The 15852-nt window shown below is 42.5% G+C and overlaps 1 protein-coding gene across 1 annotated transcript in view; it reads right to left on the minus strand.

The window, feature by feature from the left end:
• Atp8a2 (ATPase, aminophospholipid transporter-like, class I, type 8A, member 2) overlaps window positions 1-15852 on the minus strand; it is a 439384-nt gene that overhangs the window by 374130 nt on the left and 49402 nt on the right. The window contains exons 7-14 of the mRNA NM_015803.3: window positions 15308-15377; window positions 13525-13652; window positions 12050-12161; window positions 6289-6454; window positions 5265-5392; window positions 4481-4558; window positions 1789-1877; window positions 1463-1507 (exon numbers count right to left, since the gene is read on the minus strand). Coding sequence (NP_056618.1) covers window positions 1463-1507; window positions 1789-1877; window positions 4481-4558; window positions 5265-5392; window positions 6289-6454; window positions 12050-12161; window positions 13525-13652; window positions 15308-15377 — 816 coding nt within the window. The remainder of the gene's footprint in view (window positions 1-1462; window positions 1508-1788; window positions 1878-4480; window positions 4559-5264; window positions 5393-6288; window positions 6455-12049; window positions 12162-13524; window positions 13653-15307; window positions 15378-15852) is intronic.

Genomic DNA, 15852 nt, shown 5'->3' on the forward strand with positions numbered 1-15852 from the left:
TCACTCAGTACTCAAAAGAATAAAGCTACAAAGCCAAGCAAGGCCAGAAAGGAACATCAAATGCAGATTACTAAGTAAAAGGAGTCAAGTTCGGCAGGTGACAACTCAGACATCTTGAAGAAGGCAGAACTATAGAGATAGAAAATATCCCAGTAGCCCCCAGGGTGGGGTGTCTATGACAAGGGGTGGGCAGGCAGATCAAGGACTTGGTGGGTCATGTACACATTTCCCATGATGCTATGATGATGGGTATATATCAGTATGCACACGATCATGCTCACAGGGTGAGCATATAACACCAAGTGACCCTGATCTCAGATGTGGTCTGCGGTGACCCTGAGATGTCACAATTGGTTCCTGGAAAGTACTGAATGCACTGTGGTGGAGGACTTTCATCATGGAGGTCATGGAGTAGGGCAGAGAGTTCATCGTTGAGAGCATCGTGTGAGGCAGGAATTTTATGGGACATCTCTGTGTCTTGGTGATTTTACTATGAAATCAAAACTCCTCTTTAAAAAAGGTTCAATTCCCAGTACCCATATGTGGCTTACAACTATCCAGTCCCAGGTGATCCAACGTCCTCTTCTGGCCTTTGAGGGCACTGCATGCATACGGTACACAGACACAAATGCAGGTAAAACACTCATACACACAAATAAAAACAGATTTTAAAATTTTAAACATGAGCACACATCCAGTGCTCACCAAGTTTTCAATGAAAATCTATAAGGTGTTGGACATAGGAAACAGAACAGGAAATGGGCAGATAAGAGCAAGAACTGGAGTGTGCTCCTGAGAAATAGAAGTGAGTGTGCATAAAAATTGCTAAGGAGGAAGAAAGGTTAAAAATGCAGGAGACCCGCATGGAGAAGGGAAGAGCGAGATGACAAAACCAGAGGATCAACTCAAAGCCCAACTATCTACCTAACTGAAATAATACAAGGATGTTTCCCAAATATCAATGAGAGAAATTTATAAGACAGATGTGTCCTAGTAAAAAGTAAATTAGCTACCCAACATGATGAAGAAAAACAGCCTACCCCAAGGTCACAGTTAAAAGTTCATCTGCTAAAGAAATACAGAAAGTAAATATTTTCAAAGGACTGGGAAGATGGCCTGGGGGTAGTGGGCTGGCCACACCAGAGCAGAGAGAGCCGGATCTTCCCCAGATGTACAAAGCCCTACAGTGTCTATAGTTTTTAAATAGTGTAAAAAATATTATTTTGAAATATAGAATTTTTAAAAAATAAGTAAAAAAGTTGCAGGTGGCTGTAAATGGGAAGGGCTGGACAGAAGTCAGGCTGTTGATGTTACAAGCTCTGTGGTGTGGATTTAAACCCCATCTGAATTTAAACCTTATCCTGGCTCTTTTTCAGACTAACATATTCACAATTTATATTTAGACTTAAGACTATCCTGATGTGTCCCCACTATGTTGTAAGACATGCTAGACTTTACTTACCAGAAGTCATCTGAGGACTGCTCTCTGGCTAGTTCCGGGAAGTGGCTGGCAGGAAAAAAACGAGTAGTCAGGAGATGAATCCAAACACAGAGAATGAGTAATTCTTAGAGTATGTGTACAAATCCACAGGTGCCCTGGGACCTCTCAGCAATGTTGAAGAGACAAGTCATATTTTAGCTGTTTAAAGATTCACTGGGGAACCCACTTTTTCCTTTAACATATTTAATAGCAACCACACATCCAAATCCCTCAACACAACAAAATAACAACCATGCTTTGTTGGAAGACTAGGAATGGGGTCTCCCGAAGTTGGCAAACATACTCACCCATAGGTCACACCAGCAATGCTACACTTCTTGAAGTTCATGATATTACATGTAAGAGTTCCAGTCTTGTCTGAAAACAGGTATTTTACCTAAGCAAAGAATAAACAAAATGCAGAGAGAGTAATAGGGAGCTGGAGAGACCTGGGTTCAATTCCCAGCAACCACAAGGTAGGCCACAACCATCTGGAACTCCAGCTTCAGGGAATTTAGGGCCCTCTTCTGGATTATCATGTGGTACACAGACATATGCACAATCAAAACACCCATACACATAAACAAGTAATTTTTAAAAGATGGGTGGGATAAGATGCAAGGAACAAGACATGAAGTTGTCTGTATATCTGAAAACCTGCATGAAATTTAAATGTGAGTCAATAAAGGTAAACAAATCAATCATAAGTGATGTACTTTAATTCATAGACATTTACAAAACCTTTTCTATTACTAATTCTACACTTGGGTAATGAAGAAAAGAAGCTTCTGTAACCCCTCTGGCCAGGTCTGTCAGCATCACTGGCCAGGTCTGTCAGCATCACTGGCTATGGTCTGTCAGCATCACTGGCTATGGTCTGTCAGCATCACTGGCTATGGTCTGTCAGCATCACTGGCTATGGTCTGTAGCATCACTGGCTATTAGTCAACATTTCAGTGATATAGTTTATTCTCCCAGGTGCTTGCATGTTCTTACAGAAGATGCAATTCTTTTAAGAGTCCACCCATTGACTGGATTAAAAATGGCCAGCATGGCAAGACATCTCTAAAGACACAGAAGTGGCACTCGTGTGTTAGCAGTAACCAACGGCTGCCTAACTGAACTTGAAGCCCACTCAACAGCATGCTAATCATTCCTGGTACTACAAACCTATCCATACCTGGAGCTAATGAGGTCACAGATCTCAGAAGAGAACCTACGACCACCAGACCAGCATATGCCCTGGCTTTTTTAAAAGGTAGTCTCACTGTGTAGTCTCGGTTGGCCTGGTACATGCTTGTTTGACCTTTTTATTTTCTTTCTTGAATATCTGCCTGCTTCTGCCTCCCAAGTGCTGGAATCAAAGGCATGAGCCACCACACCTGGCCCAGACATAATAACTCCTAACTAAATTCTAAATACTTATCCTTACATTCACAGTTAAATGTAGCTCTCACACCTCATCAAAGAAGCTGCTCTTTGCAGCAAAAGAGATCACCAGTGAAACCCACCACTGGCCAAAATGCAGAGATCATAGAGGAAGCTCGGCACCAAGAGATATACCTACAAGATAACGCCTGTACCTAAGGCTCAGGGATCATGGAGGAAGAGGAGGTGAAAAAGACCATAAGAACCAGAGGAGCAAGAAGGCTAGTGTGGAAGTGTGTCTCCTGGAAACAAAAGGGAAGCTACAACCCATGCTACCTCAACAAGACCTAAGCAATGACAGCACCAACAGATAGCTAACTTGGAAAGAGAAATTTTCACCAGGCTGTATCCCTAGCACAGGTAACTCGTGGCTGCTATCGGGGGTATCTACTGCCGTAATAAACCATGATGACCAAAAGCAACTCGGGAGGAAGGTTTTATTCTTCCTTCCAACTCTTAGGTCATACTCTATCTCTGAAGGAAGTCATGGCAGGGACTCAGGAGTGAAAGTTAGAGGCAGGAGCTGATACAGAGGCCATGGAGGTTTACCGCACACTGGCTTGCTCCCCATGGCTCGCTTAGCTGCTTTCTACAGAACCCAGGACCACCAGCACAGGGGCAGCATGTGATTTTATTCTATTTTATTACAAAATTTGACTGAGAAATCTGAGTTTCAACTTTCTAGCAATGACTCAAAATGCTCTGATGTCACTGCAGGACTGATTCTGTCCTTAAGGAGAGAGAAGAGGGAGAGGGCATCTGACCCTATTCCTGGCCCCCAGATGAAGGAGAAGTTAGGCTTACATCTTCCCAGAGGGGCATGTGGCAGGTGCTGCAGGGAAACAAAGGCCAGACTTAGGTAATCTCCAGTCCTCCACCTGTCATTCATCAGCAGGCTTCCCTGAGATGACCTAATCACAAATCTATAAAATGAGCATGTGGTAATCCACCACCTCCCAAGTGGATTGCTGGGAGGATTACGATACATAAAAATAAAACCATAGTCTTTAATTACTTTAGGTTGAGGATAAATTTGATTGTTTGGAGGTATAAGTTGTGTAAAATAAAATCATAGTCTTTAATTACTTTAGGTTATGAATAAATTTTATGTTTCCCAAAAAGGTTCTGCCTTGCAGTAGTTCAATGGAAGAGGCAGGCAGAATTCAACAAGAGAGCTGGGATGAACAAATAGAAATCAACGTGAGACCCAAAAGTCATGATTCTCTGGACTCTGTCAGTGATGCCCGTCCTTCAAACGACCCCCCATGCTTTGTGGGGTGGCCCAATAGCCAATGTCTTACCCTGTTTCCTTGTCATCTGTCCTGACAAACACATTGAAAAAGATCCAAAATCGCATTGTATTGTTGTACAACGTTCTGCACATTGTTCATTCAGATATGTTCTGGGAAAAATTATATACTGTGTCTCTAAAGCCATCTGACAATAGCATTCATTGCCACGTTGCAAACAGTCGTGGATAACTATTCCTGCAAAATCCCCCCAGATCTCCTCTTGCTAACACTTGCATCCTGCTCACAGCACTGCCCCCAAAGTCCCCAGACAGGCTCTCACCTGCCCCAGCTCTTCGTTGAGGTTTGATGTCCTGGCCATTGCAGGAGTGTCATTTTCAATATAATACATATCCATGTCCTGAAAGAGAAAATGGGGGAAGAGGGGAGGGAAAGGAGCCTTTAGACAACACGCACTTCTCATAGCTCATTAAGACTGACACAGAACCAGGCATCTTAAAATTGTTCCATTTTCATTTAAACCTTTTAACTTGGCTAAAACTGGAGCTGCATTGAGGACAGACAATACCTATGACACAATGTCACCCATGGTATTTAGGTTTGGGTTCAAGAGTATCACCTCATGTCCTGTGAGCTGGGTCAGTGCCTTGTTCACGGGCTTATTGTGAAAACCAATGTAAAACACACATGAAAGTGCCTGGTCTGGAAAAAAAATGGCCCAGAGCTTAATAACCATGACAATCCCTTTAAAAATTCACCTCACCCCCTACAGTCCGTCCAAGGTGACTGTCATGATGAAATTGGTGCAGAATGGACAGTCTGGTGAGCACATGAGAGGCCCTTTCCTTCTCGTAAATGAGACTTTGGAAGCACAGCCATGGTGGCCAGATGACAAGCATTCCCTGCGCATCCTCCTCCACCTTCCCCACCAGTGGCTATGCCAGCCATCCGTTTGGCTGGCTTAATCCCATGTTCTAACAGCTAACAGCCTCTATGATTTCTTTTCTGGGACTCCATGAGATGACAACGGCTCCTGGAGAGTGCGAGAGGGCGGTGGCTGGCAGTCCTCCAGCAGCTCATGTTTCACACTCTACTTTGAAACTCACCCAGTTTATGAAGAGGGCTTGCGTGTATTTCACAACCTCAAGTGTCACCAGCAGGCTGATAGGAATCAGATTGTTGTACAAGATGATAAACGTTAGCAAGTTGTAGCCAAAATTATCTGAGTTCGTGTCTATGGACAAAAAAAAAAAAAAAAAAAAAAAAAAAAAAAGATATCCATACAGCTTTAGTGGAAGTCTGCATTTAGTTTCTTCCCATTTTGTTATTTTGGACTTTTTCCCCCTAAAAGATGCTCACAATGAAAGCCTTCCTTATGTGCTGCTCTGGAGACTGAGAAGTTACTGAGCCCATTCACACTCCAAAGACTATTTCAATCACTGTACATTGTACTGATTGCTCTTTAGAGGCTGGCGAAGGAGAGAGAGGAGGGATCAGAAATAGCACTCTCCTGGGAGGGGAGTGCCCTCACTGGCCTCAAAGGGGCTTGTGGTTATTACAGAGGTAGCCATGCAGCACTCTGGGAACCAAGAGGGGAGGCTCCAGAGGAGGCAAGCAGAAGACATCCAGAAAGAGTGGACAAGTAGGTTAATAGAAACAAGCTCACAAGCATTTATTATTTTTTCTTTTCTTTTGGCTCTTTAAGAGATTTGAGATTACACAAAGCACTAACTGTAATTCTATATTGTTAGGTTGACAATACATACATGCAGTGCATATATGACAATAATAGTCTAGAAGGGGAGAGCATGGAAGTGTGCTGGTCTGATGTTTGTGAAGTTAATAGCACAAATGGTTTCTCATGTTGTCATCCCTAGAGCAACCATAAGAAAATGTCTTTTAAAATGGCTGAGAAGAAATCATTTGGTCATAAAACAGTCTCCAGATACACCCATCTTCAGTCTACATGTGAGTCCTAATATGCTTTCTCTACCAGAAAGCCGGGCATAGGTATCATGCTGTGGGGAACAGAGAGGAGGAGGGCATGACTACTACTCACAGACCCTGCATGGAAAGACCTTCCAAGAGATTTGACCCACAGAAGTGAGCAGCAGTCACCTCAGGACTCACCCATCTTCTTGATGTACCAACTCTTTCCGCCATGAGACCCATTCCAGAACAGGGCCCCCACAGAGCTCACCAGCGCCATGACCAGGAGGATACCAAACAGCACCAGGATCTGCACGTTGGTTACCTTCTCAACATTTGATCTCTTGAGAGGTGCTTTTGTTGAATTCTGTGAACCAGTATTGAAAGTCAGTAACCACCACAGAACAGGCTAGATGTAGGGGTAAGGAGAAATGGAGTAAAACAACCACATTCAATGATGGAAATGAAAAAGATTATTTCTCTTCCAAATATATAATGGAATTAAAAAGTGCATCATAGTATTGAGTAAACAGACTAGTTTTTAAAAGACATTCTACAGTTTAAAGAACTTACCTGAGGTGATTTGAATAAAAATGGCTTATATATTTAAATGTTTAGTCACCAGGGAAGGGTACCATTTGAAAGGATTAGAAGGATTAAAAGGCGTGGCCTTGTTGAAGGAAGTATATCACTGCAGGTATACTTTAAGGTTTCAAAAGCTCATGCCAAGCCCAGAGTCTCAGTCTCTCTCTCTCTCTCTCTCTCTCTCTCTCTCTCTCTCTCTCTCTCTCCTTACTGATCTTAGCTACTGCTCCAGCATCTACATGCATACCACCATACATCCCTACATAACAATAATGAACTAAACCTCAGAAACTGTAAGCAAGCTCACAATTAAATGCTTTCTCTTGAAATAGTTGCATTGGTCATGATGTCTCTATACAGATTAGATCATTGACTAAGACAACACCCCAACCCTGCATGATCTATTCTGTACTTTCATTTACACCTTTGCACAACATTAACAACATTCACAAGCACAGTGGCCTCTAGCTAATGTAAGTCTGGTCTAAAAGCAACCAACATACAGCTAATCCTTCAGCTGAGGAGAAAGAACCTCCAAACCAATAAGTTAGCTCTGAGATAAGTATCAGAGATATTTTTAAAGCATGCATGTTCCTTACAGTAGAAAGGAATGAAAAAGGAAGAAAGTACAGATATATCAACAAAGTAAGAGAGAACATGGGTAGATAACAAGGCAAATGGACAAAGGTTCACTTGAAGAGCTCAAGGAAGGGCTTTTACAGTGAAAGAACCTTGAATTGAGTTATGTAAAGAAGATAGTCAAGAGGGCAGGAAGAGAACAAAGCCTCATGCCTGGTAAAAAACAATTTGGTTGGAGCTAAGGCCTATGTTGGGACCTGGGTATACCAAGATGTTTGGGAAAGCTGCACTTGAGGCTCATGGCATCTCATATGGAAGATCTGAGACTACATCCTCTCAACAGCGGAAATGACAATCATGTGGTATCAACAAGATAATTATATGCCTGAATCAATTTTATAGAAGAAATTTCCAAAGATGATTAAGATATGCCAATGATGGGCCCCAAGAAGAACTTCACAGAGATGGCTGGCCTGAGTTTCCTGGATGAGCTCAGTCTACTGCACACGGCTCTCATATCACAGCACCACCCATGTCTCTCCAAATTCCATTGCAGACCCAGAAATTCTGTTCACTTGTGAGCACCAGGGATTCCCCACTGGGGATGAGGAAGTTGGGTAACAGCGACACTTGGGAATTTTAGGCTGTCTTCTGGGTATGTTCCTTTTATTCTGCAATGTTGTTAGTTCACTAAATTGTTTTTTTTTTATGGACTTTGAAGAAAACTCTTCCAGGGTCAAGATGAAAATTTGTTAGTAAAGGCCATCTTATAATCAGTCAGGCGCCACAGGAAGGCTGCAGGGACAGTACACTCACATCTGACCTCCAGCTGAGATCCAGGAGTCATTCTATTTCAAGACTGATTATTCAAATCCTTTAAATTCTGTATTTAATTAAAAGTCATTAAATTTGCAGGAAGGAAGAAAATGACAAAAGCTTTCATTTCTGTGACCCTGTCAGTAAGTTGAAGTGGTTGAAATCCAGTCAACCACTAGGGTTAAGAAAACAGGTTTTTTCATCCAACACAAGGAAACAACCTAAAACTCCAGGTTTTAACACAAGCCCAGCATGGAAAGCCAAGCTCAGCACACTCACTCCCTTTTCCAAACATTTCCACTTGCAACAATGAGTTTTTAATGCTCAGTTACTACTAGAACAATGAGTTCTTTTATAAAATTCTTAAAGGACACTATTACTCTGATGTCTGGGACTACAAGAAAAATAGGTCAAACTGTCAGGTGTTGCAAATGTTGGAATCTGACCTGTATTGTATACATCTTACTCCTCCTGAGAAAGCAGACATCAGAATGCTAGTCAGAATAAGCCTGGAGTGTATAGACTTGGACTTTAGACCTGGTCTCACTCTTTCTAGGTGTGTAAGCTAAGCTGGGGTTGATTTGATTTAGTTCTTCTGTCTTTAAAATAGCCGTACCAGGGCTAGAGAGATGGCTCGGCTCAATGACTAAGAACTGGCTGTTCTTGTAGAAGACCTAGGTTCAATTCCCAGTGCCCATCTAGTTGCTCATGTAACTCCAGTTCCAGGATCTGACACCTTTTTTTGCCTTCTGGCCTCCGCCAGCACCATAAACACATGGCACATGGAAATTCATGCATGCAAAACACCTATACATGTTAAATTTTAAGATATTTTAAATAATAAAAACACCTTCCTCATGCCAAAGAATAAATGAGTACATATATGTGACTCAGAAAACAATGTATGCTTTATTATAGCCAATGTTTCCTATAGTTATCAATTGATTCTTTGCCACTAAGCATGACCTGAGGGAGCTCTGACAGGTGCAAGATACACAATGGGAGTTCAGGAACCCAAAGCCATCCAGCTCCGGCTCCACTGTCAATTACACAAGTGTAAACAGTTAGTTCATGAACAGAATGGCTTCCAGCTGTGGATGTTATTTTATATTCCTTTTGAAATTTCATTGTTCATGTTGTTTCAGCCCTAAAGGCACGGCAAGTCTAGCACATATGTTTCCTGGGTTTTCCATCACTCTCAGTCTGTCAACAACAGTAAGTCTTGCCAAGGTTTGTCACACACAGGGCAGGAAAAATGTCCCTTGCCTTCAAAGGATGAAAATGACATGAGCTCATCTTGTCCACTGAAGACATAATGGGGAGGTTCTGATATAAAGTACACTTGGCCTGAACCCTGAAACTGTAATATTAATATGTGATCTAGAAGAACAATATTATATCCTGAAAAATCACTCAGGTTATGAGGGAACTTGGAAACAACTTGACTTCTTAATAAGTATGATCTGAAAAACTAGCCTTGGGACTCTACCCAAGTCTGAGCTTCCCACCCATGCTCTCTTTACCACTTCATTGTAAAAACACAGAAGCTCTGGTGAGCACAGCTCTGAGGGTCTGCTGTGGCTACTGGCAAACGTGCTGCAAACATTCAAGGCTGCTTAAGAGGTGGCAGAGCATGAAACTATCTGTCAAGATGGTCTTTGTATGCAGACTGCTCAGAAACAATGAACTGTAACTTCTAATCTTGTGAATGGCCGAGGGCTGAGAAGGAAAGTAGATCAGACACATCTCAGACATATGGGAAATTTTCCTTCATATGCAGAACAATTTTCACTCACTCAAGAGCTGCCATGGCAGTCATAGACCATTTTTCTATTTGCTATAAAGCATCCATCCAACACACACTTTTTGTTTATATTCCTCTGGGGCTAAAGGTCTCCTTGCCATCCCCAAAATGCTCTGTGTCTTCCCCCATGCTTCTGAATATCTCCTCCTACCACTTTTCTTATCCCAGGCAACAACATGTGACACCCCAAATCAGACCCTGCTCCCAAAACAGGATGCTTTGGTGAGACTCACATCCAATGGCATCTGGAGGTAGCTCTCTCTGATATTCAATTAAGACCTCACAATATTTCTTGAGTCTTTGTTCCTCTAAGTCAATGCCAATTGACATTTATCTTCTCTTCCTACCTTGTCAATATCAAAGTCTTGAGAAACTAGCTCATGGAATTCTCTGGTTCAGCCCCATTTTTAGTCTACCTTCACAATCCAGCCCATCATCTGCCTTAAGTGCTGGGTCCCTTTCTACTCAGCATCTAGGAACCTGGCACTGTTGAACATTGAGTGCTCATGGCCATGGATCAGCCTGGGGTCTTCCAATCTATAAGCCCTCAACATGAGGAACTCAGAGGTGAGTACTGTATCGGCACAGCTATCTATTACCCAACAACTCCAAGGATAAATCTTTGGTTCCAGGAACTCTCACAGCCTTCTAATTAAGATGCCTTCTATGTTTGTGTTGCATTAACTAGCACTCTAAGCCTGGGATTGGAGACTCTTGCATGTACATCCACAAAACTTTATAATGGCATAATCTACAAGAAGTACATCCCTACTTTCTATATTTTCCATATTACTACTTTACCTCCCTGGCCTCCAAAAGTAAAGATTTAGCCTTTGGGCTAATGTACTCAGATGGCTTAGCATAAGACTCAAACATTTTTCAACCAAGACATAATTCAAATGTGGCTTTGGAAGCTACACAAAACGGCAGAAACCCCAGCTCTCTTTAGTAGGTATAAGTAACAAAATTCAATGCTGTTATGTACTAATTTCCTCTGATATAAAACATTTCATCTTGAAAGGAAGCTTTTTAAGACACAGGTTTTCTAAGGGAAGGTAAAGCATTCAATCCTACAGGGCAGCTCCTTGAACTTCGAAAATAAACAACCCAGTGGCTACAGGAAGTCCCTGAAACTGATCAAATTCACTAGGTTTTTTTTCCCTTCCAGAGAATCTATGAACAGTAAGAACTGCTGAAAAGTTATTTCCAGTCATTGGGCTACTTAGAAGAGGCTCAGACCAGCTGAGCTGCCTGGAAGAAGCAGAGCCCTGGAAGAGGCACATACCAACAACGCTGCCTGGAAAGGACATTCTCGGATCTGCCAAGCTGCGGGCAGGCTGTGTGCTCCAGATTTCCAGATTTTAAGCCATTACCTATGCTGGCTGAGCTTTGGTGATGCAGCTGTCTCTGAGTCATTTCTGCTCTTCTAAGTAACCCCTCACCCATATTCCTATAGGTGACCCCAATAAACTCACTGATTCACCAAGCTGGACTTTGATAGTATCTGTACTCTGGTTTGTCATTGGTTACCTGTCTGAGAAGAATACAGGTTTGTTCATGTCTCCCCAGAAATAATGTCACACAGCAAATGCCAGGAGATATCAGAAGAATGCAAGAAATGACACAGAGAGACACTGATTTGTGTAGAAGCTCGAAAGACATTTGGCCAAATATGTCACCATATAAACATTAGCTATTAAGTCTGTACACAAAAAATTTAAGAAAAAGTGAAAGAAAAGAAAAATTCTTTTAAATAAGTACTGCTTCTTTGATATATGAAGAATAAATATTAGTTCAAGTCCCTTGCTCTTAAATGACTTAGAATTCATATAGTAAGAGTTTACTATAAAATACTAATTAGTGGGATTCAGAGAGCAAATGGGGAAAATTCTAAAGGGTAACCAAGCCCTCCAGAAGACAAAGTTAGAGCCAGCTGCCCCTCCTGGACCTAGTCAACAAAGACCACTTATATTCAGAGAGACTGTGGCCGCGTGATGGCAAGGGCCAGTAAGAATCATATAAGGAACCAAAACAATCGCTTTTCCCTGGATTTACATCCTCGGATAAACTTGAGCTTCACATTGATCTGTGTTTTCCACCCTTGAGGAAAACATAGAGATGGAGAAACAAACAGCAAAGCAGCCAAAGTCGGCACAGCTTTTCAGAGAAACATTTTACCTGCATGAGCTTGCTGTCATGTCCAGTGTACACAACGACGCCGAAGACCCACTGTGTGTTCCTGAGCTGGGTGCCTCTCAGAAGGATCTGGTCAGGTCCAAGGGCAACGGAGCTTAAGATAAGGAAAACATTTATATGTCTACAGCACACCAAACGTTCCAGCCAGTCAAATTCGCTAATTTATTCTTTGCTTAATCTGCCCATCTTCCCTCCCCAAATGTCTGCTTTTTCCATTCTTTGTTATAGAATAGGATGGAGTTTTTTTTTCTATAAAATGTCAGAGAGGATTATGTCTCATAATCCCGCTGTGCAACCAACACTGAAAAAGGAAATTCTGAAAAGCCACAAGCTTATTCATTTCTGAAAATAAATTTACTTTATAGACTATAAGAGGAAAAACAGCACTAAATTCATGTCTAATGGCATAGTGATTAAAGAGCATCTGAGGGACCATCTTCAGAGGGAAAGCACGCTGGACGGCTACACACAAAATGCCTACCAAGAAGCACTTGCATGCTTGGTTATCACATTGAGCATCTGTTGAGTCCTAACATTCGGTCACTACCGCCCCTAGTCAAGGGTCTTTTCAAAGTAAGGGGAAGAGCCCAGACAGTGGACTATAGAGTATCATCAGGTAGAACACAGGTCAACATCGTGACAAAAGACATCCTCAGACAGTAAGTCAGTCAATGTGCATGTGTGTGTGTGATGCTTCTGTGTTCATGTGTGTATATGCATGTAGAAGCCAGAGTTCAACATCATTTATCTTTCTACCTTACATTCAAAACAGAGTCTCTCCTACTTGCTGGTTTAGCTGGCTAGCCAATGGACTTCATTGCCAATCTGAACTTCCCCAGCACTGGGATGGCTTTTATGTGGGGACCAGAAGTCCACACTAACTCTCATGCTTGCACAAGGGACACTGCACTGACTATGTGATAGTCACGGCCTCATCTCATTCAATGTTCTAAAAACAAGCAGAGTTGTGTTGAGGCTTGCTGGGGAAATGCTGATCTACCAGTTACGCAGCACCACAAAAACAAACAAACAAACAACAATTTAAAAAGCATGCTTTTAGAAGAAAGCTAACGAGAAGCTACACATCTGTTTCCCATGTGCAGTGAGCTGAAGATCATCAAATACTTCCCTGCTGCTTTCTTGCACCATTTAATGCAAACGTAACCACTTATTTGGCCTAGCAAGTCCTCAGCAAGGAAGAATAAGCCACTTTCTATGAGCCCCATATGAGGTCTTTGACTCGTTCTCTCCTCTTTCCTTCAATGTGAGGGAAGTTTTAAATGAATCTAAATGGCCTTTCAGTCTCTCAGAGCTGAGCTAAACAAAAGAAAACGCACTATTATCAAGCACTGTGAAGCTAGGACTTTCCAAAGCTCCAGGAGTTCTTGGCACATTTAAGAAAGGAGGCAGGGTGGGGCACTGGGGAGAGAAATAATTAAGAAAAGAAGCCATGAAACCTCTTCCCATCCAAGTGCAGGTTGCCGGTGAAGTCGTAGAGGTGGCGGTTGGGCCCTTCACACTCTATCCTTCCCGACAGCTTCATGAGCACGTCCCTCGTCTGCATGTCGGTTGTGTGGCTCAAGCCCTGAAATGGAACGGTGAGGCAACAGAGAAGATCACATACTGCCATCCACGTTGAAGAGACGGCGTGGCATTCTGTCACTCATAGGGACATAATGAGCCATCTGCCATTCGATCATCTGATAAGTCCCATAGCGCCTCAAGACTACATGGTTTGACACACAGATGTCAAAAGATTTCAACGGTGCAGAAGAGGAAGCTCCCACCCGTGAGGGAACCAGCCTTGTTTAAGTAACAGTCCATGAACTGACAGAAGGCAACGCTACTTCTGTCCTATAACACATCAGAAAGTCAGAAGAAATGGCCCCTTAATATTCTGCAGTATACCACCTTGTTACACTTACAACTTTTAACACTTTATTCTGAATATTTCCTAACAAAATAGTCTGAAAACTTCATCAATGCTTCTTCATAAAAGAAAAATTTTAGATCAAATGCCTATAGGAAAAACTAAAGATAGGTGAACTGAATTATTAAACTCAGTTTTATGAAGCAAAAAAACTCCAGGAGGGTCAAATCCCTAGTATTTTTATTCATGAAATCTATTCTTTATATTATAATACAATGTGTGGTAAGAATAGGAGTATTTTTTATTTGTATTTCTTTTGTGCTGAACTTATTCCTGTGCCAGAGGAAGTTTTTTTTTTTCTTTAAACTGAAAAGAATTTTTCATGCACTATATTTGACCATAGCTTCTCCCCTCTCACAATCCCTCCCTGTGCCACAGGCTTTGCTTTATCGGTTTCTCCTAGTTCTGTTTTTCTCTGTGCAGCTCCCTCTTCTGGCTTTGGAACAATGGTTCATTTTCAGTGGAGATTAGCCTGGTGTGGCAGAGCAGCCCAGGAAGGGTTAATTTAACCAAGACTGCTGTAAATGCGGTGGCCCATCAGGAGACGTCCATCGACTAGAGAATCCATATCTAAACGTCTGTTCAGTGTTACTCTGTATTTTTCAGCATGGGCAGCAGAAATTCAGCACTCCTCTTCTGTCACAGAGGCCACTCTCTGGCCTGGGCACACCTACCGACGTCATCACTGTGATATCTGGACGTCATACATTGCTTCTTCAGACATCTTTCAGAGACTTTGTAGCTTTCCAGATAAGCAGACCCCCTATGGTCTAGGCACTTTCCTAAGTGTTCTTAGTATGAACAAAAATATTTGAACATCTTATTTTGCACAGTTTATAGGGGCTTGGGGGTCAAGACGGTAGTGGAACATTTCATAGGTCACCCCAGGCGGCTCATAAGAATAGTGGTAAAAAGCACTCAAAGCAGAGAAACAGTGTGTCTATGCTTGGCCCTCCACTGTTAGAATAGCAGCTCCAACTGGAGATGCAAGCTGAGGCCCCTGGATCCTTCTCCTCCATAAGCCCAGGTAGCTGCTCTCTTCCAGTTCCCTGGCTCAGCCTGGTGAGGATGCTCTTGTCCTGAGGGCTGTGGGCAGAGCTTAGGAAGATATGGCACACTGGGGGCTGGGCAAACTCACTTGTCTTCATTCCCAGGCCTCAACAAGTTTCCCTCATAACTGGGGTCACAATCTTCTGTACATTTCACTGGGGTTTAATGGATAATCTTCCATGGCTAAATGACATTTTCTCCACAGCGTGCATGGTGGATAGTTGTACCATATATCTGCACGAGTCATGATGTGACTTTACCTGTCGTATTTTAAGGTTCGTCTCGCCATCCAGGTTAGCAGTTTCAACATAGCACATCCCCTGGGGCTCACTGAAAGGAAGCGGGAGAGGCCGGCGTTAGTACTATCCTCTCCATAAATCCCCAGCTCCCAAAACCTCTGATACGGAAACCGTGTCTGCTGCTGACCCTTTAAATGCACTATTACAACTGTTGTTCTAGTCCGAGCAATGAGTGAGAAAAGAGGGGCACACACTCTTTGGAGCTAGACACCAGAACTCCAGTTTCAGCTCTATACACTTGGTCTTGACTAGACAATAACAGGATGGATGAAAAGCAGGCAGGCCTTGGTTCTAGAATGGGAATATAAAGCCCACCCACTGAGGTAGAGTGATTCTTAAAGGCCGAGGACCCACCTACCCCTGACTAATAGTGCTACCCTGGCAGACCCAGCACAGACATGTCTTTTGAGGAGAATTAGAGTCATAGGAGTTAAAAGAAAAGGCACAAACGTGATAAGCCTTCATTTCCCTACATGTATCACCATCTCAGAAGGCAACTCTTTAAT

This window comes from Mus musculus, chromosome 14 (genome assembly GCF_000001635.26).
Source record: "Mus musculus strain C57BL/6J chromosome 14, GRCm38.p6 C57BL/6J".
Taxonomy (NCBI): Eukaryota; Metazoa; Chordata; class Mammalia; order Rodentia; family Muridae; genus Mus; species Mus musculus.